At 44.9% G+C, this 18,176-nt stretch overlaps 1 protein-coding gene across 1 annotated transcript in view; it reads left to right on the top strand.

Annotated features, from left to right (window-relative positions):
- The window catches only part of LOC113407099 (neurofascin-like), a 100,668-nt gene that overhangs the window by 10,837 nt on the left and 71,655 nt on the right, over positions 1-18,176 (top strand). The window contains exons 4-8 of the mRNA XM_029912298.1: positions 690-812; positions 1,994-2,164; positions 7,233-7,283; positions 16,588-16,699; positions 17,392-17,576. Coding sequence (XP_029768158.1) covers positions 690-812; positions 1,994-2,164; positions 7,233-7,283; positions 16,588-16,699; positions 17,392-17,576 — 642 coding nt within the window. The remainder of the gene's footprint in view (positions 1-689; positions 813-1,993; positions 2,165-7,232; positions 7,284-16,587; positions 16,700-17,391; positions 17,577-18,176) is intronic.

The raw sequence follows: 18,176 nt of genomic DNA, 5'->3' as shown, positions 1-18,176 counted from the left end.
TTTTATTAATTCGGCCTTGCAAATGGACTAGAGATATATAGTGGTAATAGAATACCCATTATCTGCATTGGCTGGTAGGCTGATCTTTTCCTTCCCACCACTTCCACCCCAACAACCCAACTGCAATAACTGTATCCTGACTAACTTCTAATGGGCCTGTCACTGTGTCATCTGGGTGCATCACACACACAAATATCAGTTTGTAACTGATCACAGTGGATCGCAATCTCAGCTGCTAGAGAAGGCCGCATAGTCTGGTGGCTAGGAAGCAGAACAGAGAGTCAAGAGACCTGGGTTCTCTTCCCTTCTGTGCCACTAACCTACTGTGTGACTGTGCCCAAGTTACTTTGTCTCTCTATGCCCCAGTTTCCCCATATGTAATATAGGGGTAATGACACCCAACTTAGAGAGGGTGTTGTCGTGAAGCTTAATTCATTAGTCATGTTTGTACAACACTTAGAGACCCTCCAATATAAGTAGTTTTTGGAGGGAGAAATATCATCATGGAGCAGGAACACATGGACCCTGCAAGAAACCTGTGTGTATAAAAATTAAATTGCATCAGGGTCTTTCCATTGAAACCAGGCCAGGTCCTCGGAGAGGGCGATGTGATTTAAAAAAACAAATCTCTCCCAGTATATTCCCTTCAACTCAACGTCCGCTATGTGTCTCACATCTTCTGATTACAGGGTCTCCCTTGTGGCCAAAGGAACATTTGGACCTTGTAGAGATCGATGAAGGATCCCCACTGACTTTAAAATGCAACCCACCCCCTGGGCTGCCGCCTCCTGTTGTCTTCTGGATGAGCAGCTGTAAGTTGGGACAGTGGTCGGGTGGCCAGGGCTCCCTGGACCATTCATTTCACTGAGGGAAATCTTTTGACCGATCGCAATATGTATTTTAATGCAGAACTTCAACCTTTTCCCCCCCTTGTTTTAATTACAGCAGAAGTGGAGCTGATGCTTTCTGGCATAGGCCAAGTGTTCTCAACCTCCTATTTTTTTTTGTTTCGTTTTGTCCTGTGACCCACAAACTGGTGAGAAATCCTGTCACAGCCCACAATCCTCTGCAGGCAGGAATTGTGGGAGTTAGATCATGGCATGAGTTTTTAGCCACTTTGTGGTTCACGGGTTTTAAAAAGGTTGGAATGGAAAGGGAGGGGAGGGATTGGCTGGGAGCTGAAGCTGGACAAATTCAGCCTAGAAATAAGGTTCACATTTTTAACAGTGTCAGTAATTAACCATTGGAACCGCTTACTGAAGGTGGTGGGTGATTGGATGTTTTTGCTAGAAGATCTGTTCTACTTCAATCACAACCTGTTGGATGTGAAGCAGGGAAGTCCCATGGCTGATGTTGTGCAGGAGGTCTGACTAGGTGACAATGGTTTCTTCTGACCTTAAAATATATGAAACCGTAGAGGTTCGGTGTTGCGAGGGTAGGATGGGGGAGCTGTTGCTCTGGGGGTAGCTGGGTGAGGGAAGTGTGGGGCCAGTGTGTGCTGCTGGATGGAGTAGCAGGCCTGCGATTTGGCCCAAGAACATGAGCCTCTGCTGTAACCAAGCATGGGGATGGCAGCAGCTTGAAAACAAAGCTATGGGGCAAATCACATTTTACAACGATGAGAAATGCCTAGCTCTTTAAAATCCCTCCCATCCCGCGTCATTGGTTCCACTGGAAACCAGTGAGTTCTTATAATCCAACGCAGTCCCTTCCAGCAGGCCAGGAAGGCTGAGTGTTGCTCCAAAGTCCATGAGGGACGTGGCAGCCTCCAGTTGTATTTTGTTTTCTTCATGGAGTGTTTCATGCCACTAATTACAAGAACTGGTTTGTACTCATCAGCTCTTGTTGGACTTCAGTGACCCTGCGTCAGTTATGCATTTGCTGCCCCCTCCGGATGCTTTGCCAGAAGACACACCAGTTGTTTGAAGGCAGATGTTAAGGAGTCCAGCAGCGCCATGGCTTTTGTTTTGAATTTCTGTTTTCTCTCTCTCAGCCATGGAGCCAATCCACCAAGACAAGCGCGTCTCCCAGGGCCAGAACGGCGACTTATACTTCTCCAACGTTCTGCTGCAGGACGCCCAAACTGACTACAGCTGTAACGCGCGCTTCCACTTCACCCACACCATCCAGCAGAAAAACCCTTACACGCTCAAGATCCAAACCAGTAAGTGTCGCCTTGACCGGTTGAGTGGTGCTTCTTTAAGTCTTTCTGCAAGGACTTCCCTCCAGATCGTGCTGTCAGTATCATGCAGAGAAGGCATTCCATGCAGCTCTGAGATCTCTCTGGGGGAGGGCACTTCCTTCCATAACAGGGTTTAGAATAACCTAAGAATTGGTGGTTGAAGGTAACCATAGCAGTTGGACCAATAACCTAAAGGCGGGGTATTGATGTCTCTCTAATGCTTCAGAACTTCACTGCTAAGCAGGCCTATAGCTCATGCTATAACTGTGTGTGTGTGTGTGTGTGTGTGTGTGTGTGTGTGTGTGTACGAACCCAAAACCAGCTTCAACAGAGGTGAGACGTGTCTGCGCTTTGTAGGGGAGCTTTTATATACGTAGTTAGTGGGTGATCAATCTGTTTAATTTCCAGGCTTCTTATGTGAGAAATAGCCTGGGTTTGCTCAGAGCTGCTCCTGATGAGCCCAGGGTTAGGGTTATTAACTGTGCTGTGGCCCTCGGTTCTTTTACATTTGCATTGTCTCTCCATAGCACTTTCCTGAACAAGTCTGAAATAATGCAGAAATATACTCAAGAATGCGGTAATGAGCCCCAGGCAGCCAGGGATCCTTAAAACATGCTGCGTCCAATTTTGTTCTTGGTGCTATCTCATTGAGATTTCACCAGCGTAACTGAGAGCAGAATTATACTGGGCCCAATTCAGATCCATTCTAAGTTGGTGCAACTCCTTTGATTCCACTGGAGTTTCACTTGCTTAGGGCAGGTCTACACTACCCGCCTGAATCGGCGGGTAGAAATCGATCTCTCGGAGATCGAATTATCGCGTCTCATCGGGACGCGACAATCGATCCCCGAATCGACGCTTCTACTCCACCAGCGGAGGTAGGAGTAAGCGCCGTCGACGGGGGAGCCGCGGAAGTCGATTTGCCGCCATCCTCACAGCGGGGTAAGTCGGCTCCGATACGTCGAATTCAGCTACGCTATTCGCGTAGCTGAATTTGCGTATCTTAAATCGACCCCCCGCCCCCGTAGTGAGGACGTAGCCTCAGGCCTGGCCTGAATTTAAGCCCATTGTTGCTCTCATTGAGTAGAGAAGATATTGTGCTTGTGAACACTGAGGCGACTGGCACATGTAGTCTCCTCGCTTAACTCACGAGCTGCACAGCACAGGGCTAAATTATTTATAAACAATGATCTGTTGTTTAGCTGTGTGACTCCCACTCACGTTAACAGGAAAATTAACCCTATGGAGCCCAAGCGATTGCATCGAAAACTTGTGCTGGCTTGCAGGTGACCTCAGTTTCAACCCAGAGAAGGGCATCCTCTCTAGGGGCAAGAGGATCCGTTTATAATTCACTCTCACTACATAATGAGAAGTCTCCTGAGATGACATTGAGGCTGGAGATGGACAAACCAGATTATGTCTCTAATCTCATTCAGAGTCCTTTGCTGACTGCAAAATCCTTTCGCCACTGCAGTGATAGTAGGATAGGCAGTCCTGGATTTGTTTCTGAATATTTATTTTATTTCTAGGTGTACGGGATGCACATCTATCTAGTAACTCAGCATGTCCAAGGAGCCAGGGGATGAGATGGAGAGTATACATGCTAGTTCCGGGCACCAGTATTCTCTTCTGTGGTCTAAAAGTAGATTTATGGAGGAAGGCAGGTCTCCAATGCTGATGGATTTCACTGGGGGTCTACTGGAGGAAATTTGGAGAGAGATCATAGTTCCGATCACCAGTGGATGTGGAAACTTTGTAAGGGGGGGGGTAAGAGAGAGGATGAGGAAAGGAGATAATACTTACGTTCTAAACCCGCAAGGTAGGGACTTTTGCTATGTATATGTACAGCACCTAGGACAATGTTGGTTGAGGCAAGCACAATGTCACATTACTTTGAGAGCAAGAAGCTTAGCTGCTCCCTGTGTACATTTTACACTGTGGTGTAAATTGGAGTATAAATCTAAAGATCGAAGGCCTAAGACCTTGTAACTATAATTTGAGGGGAAGAGATAATCAAAGAAAGCGGGCAAGGTGTTTGAAAATGCCTGGTCAGGGCAGGCTCTCCCAGATGCCGCTCTGTATTAAGAAATAGTGAGAACAGCATTACCCGGCTGCAAGTCTAATGCCGTGAGAGTTCAGGGCTATAGACTGCGGGAGTTAGGAGGAGGACCACACAAGCAATGGTTCAGAGACTTTGCTGTATATTTCTGTTCTCATTAAACTGGATAATGAACATCCCAGGTAAAAGCAGCTAGCATTATACCTCTCTGCATAGCTTCACCTTACACGTTTGCCCCTTGTCTCAGTTCAGAGTCAGCAGAAGCTGAGTCCAATCCCTCCCTGCTGCCCATTTGTTTTCTCAACAACGTCTCCATTCCGTCTCCTTTTTATTTCAACTTCCCTGTTGCAGCAGCTTGGCAACTTTTCCCATAGCCAGAGAGTCTATGTTTGAATGTCTCCGCACACCCTTCCAGGAGCAGCCAGCAGATGAGAGAACTTGGAACGGTACAGCACGCCTTGAACACGTGATTGGAGGGTCATGTTATGCTAGGCAAGCTGCCACCTAGTTAGAGGAACAGGAGCTCTGTTAAAGAAGCATTTGCCGTAGTTGGAGAGGAGGAGGACTATGGCTTTTAAATAGGTACCATGCTACACATTGTGGAACAGGTTGAGTGTATTTAGAGCTCTGCAAAGTGAGTGTAGAACACTCCCAAACCAGGACGGTAGGGCCTGACTGTGATCTCACATCAGTGCACGCTGAAATTAGTGGAGCCCCAGTGGCCTAAAACTTGATATGAGAATCAAAACAGGCGGAGAGCATTCTACCCGCTTTGTTGTGCTCTCTCCCCCACGTGGGCTTAGGAATAAGACTGAGGCATGCTGGGACAGACAAAGGCTAAATACATAGATTCTTGGCCGATTGATGGGACAGGGTGACCAGATGTCCCGATTTTATAGCGACAGTCCCGATTTTTGGGTCTTTTTCTTATATAGGCTCCTATTGCCCCCCCCCACTCCCGTCCCGATTTTTCACACTTGCTGTCCAGTCACCCTATGATGAGAATATTCACAGATGAATAACATTCAGATAAATTATCCACTTACAGAGCTGGTCAAAGAATGAAAACATTTATCTGCAAATAAAGGGCCAGGTTCTCAGTTGGCGTAAATGGGTGTAGCAGCACCGAAGACAATGGAACTGGGCTCGTTGGCACCAGCTGAGGATGTGGCTGCATATATTAATTGACTGAAGGAAAGACTGTGCAGAACAAACTATTGATGAATGGACGAGCTCTAAGAAGTCTCTGCTTAGCTAACCCATGTAGGATAGCTATTCTTCATCTAGATGTCTCTACAGCATCCATTCTCTCAGGCCCTTTAAAAGGCTCATTAAGACTGCTGCACTGTGGCTTCCAATTATACTGGACTCTCTATTAAGTCTTCCCATGGAAATGTCGGCTTTATTATAGCATGCAAATTCCATCCCTGGAGGCCCCTGTATAGAAGGTGGACTGAAGCGCTGATTTTCTGGCTGTTAAGATAATAAATTATTTGTCTATATCACGTTCAAAGTGGTTGAATTTAGGGTTTTTTTGTCTAAAGCTGTTGAGTGATATGTGCCTTAAACTATGGGTGTTGGCTACTTTAAGAAATGGGTAATCCAGCTGCTGAAAAATGATTACATTAAATTTCCATTATTTACGTTCCATATGGGAGGGAAGAAAATTGCCCTTGCAGTTTGTAAAGATGCAGTAAAAACATAAGGCTGTACTTTTCCCTATAGTGGAATGAGGTCAGACTGCGTTGCTCTGGCCGCCGGGGAGAGCGGAGCCCCGGCCGGGCTCTCCGCCCTCCTCCCGGCGCTCCGGCTGCCAGCGGAGCCGCGGCGGGCTCGCCGCCCTCCCCCCGGCGCTCCGGCCGGTTGGGGAGAGTGGCCCGCGGCCGGGCTCGGCGCCCTCCCTGCCGTGCTCCGGGGGGAGGGCGGGAGGCTTTTTTGCCTGGGGCAGCAAAAAAGCCAGAGCCGGCCCTGGTTTTAACCCTTCTGAAAAAAGATGATGTATGTTGTTGATGTTTAAGCTTCAGGGCAGTGACTTTTCTTGTAACCAATGTACCCAGTTTTTAAATGTTCTAAAACTTTCTGTTCATTAGATGATGTCGTAAGATGGCTGTGTAGCATCCCTTTTTAAAATCTGATCACTCTTAGCAGATCCCAAATCAGCATTTAATATAAGAGGCATTTTAAAAACGTGAAGACAGAACCTCAGGTGGTGTATATCAGCATTGTTCATTGGAACGATGCTGATTTACCCCAGCTGTGGATCTTGGCCCATGGTTCTATCTATCATCCAGCAATCCTGTAATGCCAATTAATGTTCTCCATAAAATAGAGTTGTTAGATCTGAGTGCCTGTCACCGAATAATGGATGTGTGTTAGTGAATAGTGGATTTTTATGAGACACAATGCACTTTAAAATCCTTTTAATTAAAAGGATTTTACAGTTAACTACTTTTAAATCCTAATTTTGTTCATTTTTATCACACCTTTCTGTGTGGTTGTGCTGTTGCTTTGCCAACCTATGTTTTATACTGACATAAAATAGCAAGAAACATGCTTCCCTCATATGTTCAAGGAATCAAGAGCAAAATAGCCACTTGTCTCACATTGGAACTGGATTTTTCAAAGATACAGACACTCTCTTTATACCAAAAGAATCAAACACTTAAATTACAGAAAGTGTTTATGAAACCTTTAGTTGATATTTTATTTTTATACTTTGATTTGATTATACATCTTGTAGGAATGAAGCAGCCCTTTCTCCTTTCATTGCTGTCTTATGTTGCTGTTTCTTTCTTTCTGGACTGTTGTTCTTTTCAGAATATTTTGTGTGCTTGTGTTGCATAGCTGCAGTATTTTTACGTTTTCAAAATAATTTTGTGTTCTGGTCTTGGTATTTCATTCCTGCTTTCTTGCGTTCCTCCGTTACGCCTTCCGTTACTCAGTGCTTGCTTTGTTGCCTTTGGTGCGCTCATGTTCTTTTGTTTATTACAGAGAATCCCCATAATGAAACGTCTTTTCGAAATCACACTGACATGTACAGTGGTGAGTCAACACTGACTTCTGGAGAACTTCATGTTCTAACTCCTTTCTACCTAACCCAACTTACTCTTGTGTTAACACCCACTAGTTGGTTGGTCATTGAAACTGACAAAGCAATTGAGCAGTCAAGTTAGCAATATATATATATATATATATATAATATGTGTGCACATACACGCCATATATATGTAGTCCTGTTTCTGATTTTGTACTTATAGTCTCAACTTCATAAATACTGCACGTGGGGGGGGACCCCTAAAATATCATCCGGTGTCCAAATTATTGAAAATTAAAGCTAATCAATGCTCTGAACCCCCAGATTAGGGGCATTTGGATTAATTGAATATGATCCAAAACAAAGCCCAAACAGCAAGGAGGTTTGGCCAAATTGAATCCAAATCCTCATTTCTACCGCAAATAAGATCCTCTTTTCAAAGAGCAGAAAACTTAAAAAGAAAATCCAAGATTTCTTACCATTCAGAAAGAGCATCTATTATATTTGCAGCTAAACATGGGCATTGAGAAGGGAAAAGAGGTGTATGGTTTTCTGAAAAGCATGGTAATGTGTTTCTTTGTAGTGGTGTTATGCATGTGTTGAATGCTTTTTGAAGATTCTTTCTCTCCCCTTTGTCTGAGCAGAAAAACTACCTCAGGAGAATACATTTGTTGGGGGAAGCCCGCAGCATACTCATAAACTATGCTTCAGAGGCACAATCGCTGAGGTCCCCAGGGCATGATCTTCCTTCTGAAATGAATTGAAAGTGTCATGGAAGTGATGTGATAATGTAAATAATAGTGGGGGGCCACGGTGGGTTTATTTCATTCAGTGGTGTAGTGAGGGAGGATGTTTGCGTAAAGTGCTGGAAACTGAATCATAACAAAGTGTTCTTAAGCTCCGGCAGATATACCCCAAGATATTGTTGCTGAGGAAGGGGGAGGATGTACCCAAATGCAGTGAATTCAGTGTATGCCTTTCATGATTACGTTCCGGCTGCTCGGGGGGGGGGGGGGGGGGGGGGGGGGGGAGGAATGTGCTGGTGCAGCCTGTATTGTTTCCTCCTCATAAGACTATTCAAGGATGAAACTGACTCCAAAATAATGAGAGGGATTCCATTTGCCCTGAAACCATGAGAGGACTTTTGCTTAACACAAGGGACTGTGGTCTGCCCGCAGATATGCACAGGCAAACCCTAGTGGAGTCCTCGTGCTCAGGTAGCTAGAATAGCAGTCAGGCCTCACATATGTTTTAAAATGCAAAGATTCTTTGTGCTTTCAGTCTGAGCCCTCTTCAGACCCTCCCTCCTCAAGGTGTCTGCTCAGGCAGTGCAAAGCAAGAGGGGGGGACAGACTTTTCACCCCCTAGCAAAGGAGAACCCTGCCATTGGGGAGTCCCTAGTAGGCATACAGCCAGAATAGCTGACTCTTATGCTGAAGCTCTTATCCTCCCCCTCTGCACCCCCCAGCAGGATGTGCATTGCAGGAGGGATAGACACTGTCTACAGCATACCCCAGCCATCCCCAGCTGGCATACAGTTCCTTGGTGCATGGCAGAGCAGCCCCCAGTGCATTCAAGGCTGGGCAGGAAATCAGGGAGCAGTAACCAGATCACTCGTGGCCCCAGCACCACATCTGCTGCACCTAAATTGAGTGCAGCAGAGAATCTGGACCAAAGAGGGTCTTCCACCTTATAATCAGATCACCATTTCATTGGCATCAAGCAAAGGAGGGAAATAGCAGTAATATGGGCATGTTATTGTGAAGCTCTCATCCTACTAATGGCTCAGAGAATTAGCTAGATCAGAAAGGTAGGAAAGCTCTGCAAAGCAAATGAATCCCAAATCAGGTAGAAGCTTTGCGCTATCAGGAAGAATAGGGAATACTGCTGCTTAAGCAATTGAAAGCCTTGCAGGGTTTTTTTTGGCAACATATTGCCTGACTGCAGAAGTCTAAGCAAGTTGGATAAAATCTTGCAGGAGTATTGAAATGTGTTTGCTGCCATGATTTGCTGCCCAATGAAATGGCCAAAAGAGGATTTCCCCCCCCTTTTGTGTCGCCCCGTATGAGACTAGCTGAGAATGCTCTGAGTAATAGGGATGCCATATGGGCTAGGGAGGGAACTCCTTCTTGAAATGTGGATTTTTTTAGTGAAAACTGTCTCAAGGACTATTGAGGGGGATTTGGGATGTTAGAAACCCAGAACAGTGCTGGCAGTGTAACCACCCTGCTAAGCAAGTAGCAGTGTCAGACAATGTGCTGTGTTTAACTGAAGTCAGGGATGCCCTTGAAATGAGAGAAGATGAGTTATGCCCAGTATGGATGGCTTTGAACGGTCAAGAGTGAAATTAGCTCCAATAGGAGCAGTGGTTGTCAAATCAACTGATTCAAGTCTCCATGCGATGGAAGTAGAAGGAGATTTCTCCTCTGTGCCTGTGAGTAGGTGTAAATCCATGGGAAAATGGAGAGAGAATCCTGTAGAGAATTATCCTTTAAAATGTTTCTGGTTAATATTCATTGGCTAATGAAGCTGGGCAAATGCTGTTTAAATAAATAGAAGTTTGAATTTCTAAGTGAATCCCTTTACACCGTTTGCATCATTTTTGTGTTCACTCTCCTCAAATAATCTAGGGACAGAACTTTTTCTGCCAGGAAGGTAACAAACACTGCATACCAGGAACAGAATTTTGAATTCCTCCCAGGACAACTGAATATGAGGGTCCCTCTGCACCTTGAGCTGGGGATTGTAATTTCCAGCCCAGGTAGATGGCTGCACTTTAGCTCTGAGTGACCTAGCCACAGCGGCAGGCTAGCTGCTCTGAGTACATTCCTGCCCAGGACTGTAGGTACTGGGGGCAGCTAGCCCATTGTCCTGTACAAGCCATTGCTCTTCCTAGTGAACTAGCACCCAAACTGGACATCACATCTCCAGCTTGAAGTGTAGAGTTTGGCTCATTCAACCAGGGAAAAAGAAACATACTAGGTGACCTTTTGTGTCCAATCCAACAGCTCAAACTTTCCGTGCCAGGCCCTCCCAACCAACTGTAGACAAGTGAACTACAGACCAAGACTTGTTCTTAGAAATTATTCTGAACGTTATTTTAATAACTAATCGATTTGAGAAAATCATGCTAAATTAACAAACAGAAAAATGTGTCTAATTAGTAATTCAGCTTGGATTATTTGCCCACACCGGTTTCATGTAGCAAGTAAACCTTCAGAGAAAAGTTTTATAGCTGAAACTTCTTTCTGCAGTGCAAATTGCCATAAGTAAAAGTCGGACACTTGGCTGAACGTGACTGCAGAAACTTTAGGGATTCTTTAAATGGCCATTCAGAAGTTGGGAAAAGGAACGGAGGAGTACCTGCTGCACTTGTGGATCCTTAGTGCAGGTTTCATTGTATTGGAGTAACTGAGTTGACACCAGTCACGTATGTGTGTTGGCTTTTTTTCCCTTCCTCCACCTCCTCCCCCCACCTTCAGTTGATTCTTAAAGTCAAGAGACCCGTCTGCTCCAGCCTACTGTATAAACCCTTTCCTGCTGCCAGCCTTACCACCAAACAGTAGATGTTTAAAGCAGCGGGAGGAGTTTTATAGGCACTCGGTTACTGCATGTGGACTCAGATCAAAACGTTGTGCCGGTGTATCTAGCTGTGGTACTTAGGTTCCCATTTTGGGTGCACAAACCTGCATCCCTTACTCATGCAAGGAGTTCCATTTGCATCAGTGGGTTTACTTGCATGAGTAAGGGCTATGTATGAGAGGAAAAATTGCCAAGATGACTGCTCAGTAAATGGAACATCCAGCTGCACCACGAACGTCCATAGAGGCTCGGGAAGAACAGTAGCTGGACATAAAGCAATGCCCCGTTCAGATGAACAAGGGAAGTGCATACCTCTTAGTGCTGCGTCTGAGTTTGTATAGAGGCTCAATGAGACAGCAGTAGATTGGCCTCCTTCACAGCTAGCAGCACCACTTTGTACTGAATAGAAGCTTAGATCTTGAAGAATCCAACAGCAAAGCCCTAAACCCAGACCCATTGGCCCTCCCTCAGCACAGATTTGAATTGCTGCTCCCTCTATGGATAACTTACCATCTGCAGAAGCATAAAATGTAGTGAAAAGCATCGACTCCTGAGACACACGTATCAATCCAGTGAACAGGACACGTGGATCTGCACCTGAACCGCAAAAATGGTCTGCAGATATCCGCAGATTTGCAGGGCTCTAGATACAAAATTTGTATCCGCATCCGATCCGCACAAATGGTCCACGGCTATAAAGCGGATCTCCACAGAGCTGCAGGGCTCTAGCCGTGCACCAAGGAGGGAATGGATGCTCCAGCATCTTCTGAATTCTTAGATGACCACCAGCTGAGATCCTGTTGCGTTCAAAAGTCCTTGGCAACCTCCTCAGCAGCCCAGTGTCATAGGAAGCTTGTGAAGAGCTTTCCACTAGTACAGCCTGTAGACAGTGTGTTGGGATGGAGCTTACAGAGCAAACTTGCCGTGCATGTGCTACAGCGAAGCCTCTGGAGGCTGCTTCCTCTCCCCTCCCCCCCAACAATCTCACTGCATGCGACCATGCCGGAGGCAGGAGCTGTCAACAGAGCAGCTCTCCGAGGAGCCAGATATCTCTGTCTATGCTACTTTGCATGTGGATCCTGAGATTGCAGTTAGACACTGAACAGTCCCGGGAGCTGACCTGCCATTGAAGGAAGCAGCTAAAGAGTAGAGGGGTGTTTCCACCTTGATATTTGGGGCGTGGCATTATATGCATATATGAAAAGCCTCATTCATATAAAACTTCGCTATCAGGGGTGTCCTAAAAATCCCGCCAACTTTCATTCAGCTAGAGCCCTGATGCAGCGGTGCCTGCCCCCCCCCCCCCCAAGTTGGTGACTAAAAGAACACCTTGCTTCAATTTCCATTCCCCTGCATCTCTCTTATATCACACCCACCTGCAACCCAGATAATAGAAGAGGGGATGCCTGTTACCATTTGCAATAAACCTAAAATAGTTATGTTCCGTCTGCTTTGAATATTAAATTACAGAACAGCCAATTGGAACCATCCTGAAAGCCTCTGATTAGAATCCCAGACTCCAAATGCTTAGACTTGAACTCTCCCTAGAGTTTTTTGTTCTGGGTCAGATCCAAAACACATAGAGGGTCAGTATTTTCAGTTCTGATACAGTTAAAATTGCAGCAGGTGCATCTTCTGAAACTTTACCTTAATATGGTGGAAATGTAATAAGATCAGCTGATCTTAAGGTAAAAATGTTATGGGAGCAATTCCTGTGATTTTAGCATCATCTAATCCAGACCTGAATGCTAGCCCCATATCAGTCTCGAACCTAAACCCCAGGCTGATAATGAGTAAGATCTAACCACCACCCATCATCTTCTCAAAGCCTATTTAGTGGGTGGCCTTAAAGTGTCTGAACTTTGGTTTCCCTTTCAGTAAAAAGAAGCTGATGATATTTAACATCCTTTGTAAAATACTTTGAGATCTTTGGATGAGAAGTGCTATATAAGAGCTAAGTATCATCATAATTAACGTTCTACTAGTTGGAAAGATTTACCAGCGCCAGAAATTTCTTGTCTTTAAAATAAGGAACTCCACTGGAAATGATAGAATTTTTTCAAAACAGTGGAAAACTTTTTAAAGGTGGCTCACTGTACAGAAAGCAAATGAATACAGTGTCTGAATGTGTATATAACTCCTCTTTCGAGGTTCTTAGTAGAAATTAAATGTTCTGCAAGCTGTGTCCCAATTTTAAAATCTGTAATCTGTAATATATGAAAAAAACAAAAATGCCTTTGATTAGCACTTCAGTGCTCAGAGCTGCAGGCACTGGAGTTAAGTGAATGTTTTAAACTATCCTGATCACACCTGCATAAGGTTTCTTTTATATAGACAAATAACGGTGGCAATAACAGGGGTGTATGATCAGCAGAGCAGGTATAAAAATCCACTTCCAATCAATTTATTTATTTCTGTGTTCCAACCAAAGAAATGGACTGAGGCTTTTCTAGCAGCCTGACATTTTCTGTCTGTCATTGTCACAAATCTGGAATTGGAATTTTATGTCTGCCTGGAATGATTTCTGCTGCTCCCTAATGTTAAATGGCAAATGTTTATCAGTAGTATGTACTAAGATAGAACCTTTATTATGAGGTACCCAGTATGTTTGTAGGGTGCTTTAAAAGCACTGGAACAGGATACTAATTTCCCTTCCTTTATTTTTAATTGTCATCATTAATATATGGCTGGTAAAATTGCTTGTACTGCTTCTTTTCCCTGACTGATCCCTTCCCTGGCTCCTGAAGAAACAAAATTGTTGTTGAAGTGAGATGTGCAGCCTGTTCAGACATGTACCATACAGTGGTTGCCATTAAAATGACATTTGCCTACGGAGTAGAATCGAAGAGGATGTATTTCCTGCATCTCTGTGCATAAAATAGGAAATACCTGCAGAAATGCTGTTACCATGGTGTGGTAGCTGTAGACAAGTATTGCCTTCATAACACCAGCCACTATGTTTGCAATCTAGCCTTCATACACTAGTGTTGGGTTGGTATTGTAGGGCTGCCTTCCCTAGGAAAGGGAGCTTATCAAGTGGTAGGAAAGACGTTAAATATCTGTCTACTGCATTGGTAAATGTACCGTATCGTCAAGGTAAGGTCAAGACTTGTACATGGTGGTAATCCATTAACCGAATAATTGACTAACATTCTCACCAGCACTTGTTGACCATTAATCATTTTGTATTTTAAAAGTCATGTGATGTGTGTGCACAGCTGTGGTGTGGTAGACTCAGAGCCAATTGTGAATCTGTGGTTTGGGCTGCAAGTAGCTTTTCTTTTGAGGGGCCTGATCACAAACCTTTCCTGATGTCTTAATGGAGTGAACTCCACAAATTGTTTTCCCTTCTCATCCCAGCCCCTCCCCTTAAGAAACAAACAAAAACAAAAGGTTACTAGCCTGTTAGATAGGATGCTCCTCAGATATGTGTGATCCTACGGGTACCACAGAATTCTCCCCTCTTGCTCTCATGGGCACACACTGGGCATAACTGACTTGAGCTGTATTTCTGATGGGTACTAGTTATTGAGCTAAAGAGTCTTTTGGGTCAGAGGGGGCCAGCTACTTCCAACCCTACTCATCCATCATAGCACAGTTGGGCCCATTATCCCTTTCTAAATCAATATCTCCTCTAGCCTTGAATGTCTCCCATTGTTGACAATCCATCACCTACCCTTGGCCATTTTGTTCCACTTCCTAAAGTATAACTCCATTTTCACTACTGCTGTTCTAAGCCCATTGCATCTTATGTCCTTTTGGTTGTAAGTTAAAAACTACAGTTGTCTTAACAGAGAGACCTTTAAGTATCTGTAGACAGTGGCCATGTCTCTTCTCAGTTGCCTTCTCTCTAACCTTTCCCTAGTTCTCTTAAACTTTCCTCTTAGGTTGCCTTTTCTGATTGTTTGTAGTTTTTGTCACTGTCCTCTGAGCTCTCCAGTTTCATTTTGTTTTTTAAAGCACAATACCCATTTTAGGCCTAAAAGTTACCAAATAGAGCAGAATAATCACCTTACCCTTATTACAGGCCTAGACAACACTGTCACTCCAACTTATTTTCATGCTAATACCCACATCCTCTTGTGTGGTACTACTGCCTGGCCAGTACAGTAAATGCCTCCATTTGTGTGTTGGATTACTATGTCCTACATGAAGCACTTTGTCTTTCGTTATTTTAATATCTCATTTGATTTCAGCCGTTTCCTTCCAAGATTCTGCTCTTTTAATTCCATCCACCAAATTGTTTGTGAGCTCCAATTAATCTACAAAATTGAGTAGTGTACTCATCTACTGCATCAAAAACCTGTTGAGGACTGGGTCAAATCCTACAATCCTTATGCAGGCAAAATTCCCAATCAGCAGACCCAGAACACACACTAGTAGAATACAACTCAATATCTCTTCCTAAACTAACCCTAAATTGTTAATCTTGTTTCTGAGCTGCACTTTTGTTTTAGCCAGTTTTGTACCTTTTCATGTAGTGATTCCGTGTAAGTCTCATGTCTCTGGTTTCCTTATTGAAATGGTATATGGAACCATGTCAGATGCCCAAGTACAGATGAGATATCGTATACTCTGTCCACATAATTTCCTTTAACAACTTTTTCCTTTGTTAACCATATCAAAGAAAGAAATTAAGGGCCAAATTCTGCCCTAATTTACACTTATACGGCCAATAGACCACAATAAGGTCTTGCACTGGGATAACTGAGGTGCTCATCCAGCAGTGCACTTAAACATGTGAGTATGCAATGGTGCTAAAGTTACACATTTTCTTAAGTGCTTTGCCTTAATCTGGCCTTAATTTGGTTTGGCATGGATTGTATTTCATAACTAACATTGCTTAAAATTCATCACCGGATTTCCCTCTAGATGCTTTGAGATGGAGCATTTTATTAATTGAACATAAATCCTTCTGAGCTCAGTGTTGGCAAACCCTTGTGCGGTAACTGGTCCCATAACACTGATACTTCAGAAGGGAAGTTTTATGGTTCTATTGTGGGAGCCCAGAAAGGGGTCGTTCAGCTTGATGTGGGACATTGGTGCAGCCACATGAGTCCGAGTAGAACCAGCTTTATTGGGACGATGGTCTGATGACCTACTACAGTCCTGCAAGATGGTCGTGAAAACCAACTAACTGGACATGCAATCTGCCTGTTTGCCCTTTGCCATAATAACTGAAGGTCGTTCACCCACCCCTCAAAAGTAATTACGTGGCTGGGGCAAGCTAATTTATAGGCCGGTGCGAAGGGCACTGTCATGCCGTAGAATTAGCGTTTGGCACTGCATCAAATTCAAGCTCCTTGTGCTCATCTTCAGGGCCTTGTATTATACACTCCTCCCACAATTGCCTGCTCTTCTCTCTCTTCTCCCCCCAGCAATTCCTTTCTCCTTACTGTCCTTCTCTGTCTTCCTCCCACTCTCAGCTTTGCACCTTCTCCCATTTCCTGCCTATCAAACATCTTCTCTTTTTCAGATCCCTCCTTTAAAAACCTCCTCACCTCTCCAAAGAGCTGTCCACCTTGTCATGTCTTTCCGGTCTTAGATTGGCTCTTCCAGGCAGAGAACATGCCTTCCTCTCTTAGTAAAGTACCATCTGATGCTACAGATACATCCTACCCCTGTTGCTATATCGCTGCTCTCAACTCAGGCAGCTCTGTGTGTTGCTGGTAGAAACAACATGGAGGAGATTTTAAAAGTGGTCTGTTTTTTCTTTTCTGCTGATTTCAGCCCGAGGGGTTATGGAAACAACCCCCAGCTTCATGTATCCCTACGGGACCTCAAGCAACCAGATAGTGCTGAGAGGGGTGGACCTCTTACTCGAGTGCATTGCTTCAGGAGTGTACGTACCACTTGCCGCGGGGAGGGAGGGGGAATGGTTTCTGGCATCTCCTTATCTGCTCTGCTCTAAGTAGTAAGCAAATTGTACAGTCCCTGATGCTCCACCCTTGAAATCACTGGGAATTTTGTTATTAACTTCGGTGGAAGTTGGATCAAGTCCACAGTGCCTTGCTCCCCAGTGGAAGGACAGGTAACTGCAAATGTACTATGGGCAAGGGGTGGAAAGATGCATCACAAAAGTAGAAGCTGGTGACGCTGTGTTACTATTTTCTCTGGGTTGGATGAGTTTCCTTTTGTTTGTCCACGTTGGGGATGTAGTGGCACATGATATAGTGTCCTACCAAATATAGGGAAACCGGCCCCACTGCAGTCCTTGTGAGCGCCCAACTGGCCAGCTCTGGCTACAGGAGTGTGCACCAGCTAAAACTATGCAGAAAAGATTGAGTAGCATCCATGAGTCCGAAATTCACTCCTAGTGGTGTTAGTGAAGGTCAGGATCCTTGATCAAGATCCTGGTGTAAGTCAGGAAGGAAGGAGAGTGAGTCATCTGTGGAAACCATTGGGAGGATGAAATCTAAGGGGACTGGTTTAAGTGGTTCTGAATTTGGAGTAATCTGTTTGTTTCCTGTACAGTACATGGCTTGACGAGCCTTCCTCTCAGATATGACCCCTAATCTGTCCTCCCCTCCTTAGACCAGCACCAGACATCATGTGGCACAAGAAAGGAGGAGAGCTCCCAACAGACAAAACCAAGTTGGAAAATTTTAACAAGGCCCTTCGCATCACCAACGTCTCTGAGGAAGACTCTGGGGAATACTTCTGCTTAGCGTCCAACAAAATGGGCAGCATCCGCCACACTATCTCAGTGAGAGTGAAGGGTACGTCATTTTATCCTACCATTTGAATTACTTGAGCCATTCGAATTCCAGAGCCATGCGGAGGGTGAGAGGGGGCTGCTCTTGTCTGCTCGGACCTATGCTAATGGGATGATCTGTGCTTTGCAGAACTAAGCTGGATGTTTGCCTAAACCCCCACACACCTGCATCTCGACCAGCCTGATCTCCTGATCCAGGTCCTCAGTTGGTGTAAATCAGCATCGCTCAGTGGATTTTTTTTTTTTTTTTTAAATAGAGCTACATTAATTTACATCACGTAGTAGAAAAAATTCTATCGCTGCTTTTTTAGCTCATGTAGGAGTGCATGGCCATCCCTCCCCATCAATCTCAGAGGGAGGCCATGCCCCCTCGCGCTCAGGTCTCTCCCTAGGCCAAGATTGTTGGGAGATTGGCAGTCTCTGAGGCCCTGGCACACTAGGCAGGGCCAAGTGGCAGGTAATCCAGCGTTCTGACCACAGGCAGGGCAGAGCAACCAAGAGTTTATAGGCTCAGGCCATTCGGCAGGGCGGAGCCCCCCAACAGTCTAGGGGCTCAGGCAGGGCAGAGCCCCCCAACAGTCTAGGGGCTCAGGCAGGGCAGAGC

This window comes from Terrapene carolina, unplaced genomic scaffold, assembly GCF_002925995.2.
Source record: "Terrapene carolina triunguis isolate 2854851 unplaced genomic scaffold, T_m_triunguis-2.0 Scaffold198, whole genome shotgun sequence".
NCBI classification, from domain to species: Eukaryota; Metazoa; Chordata; order Testudines; family Emydidae; genus Terrapene; species Terrapene triunguis.
Note: the sequence above shows the minus strand (reverse complement) of the source record. Positions and strands in the feature narration are given on the sequence as shown.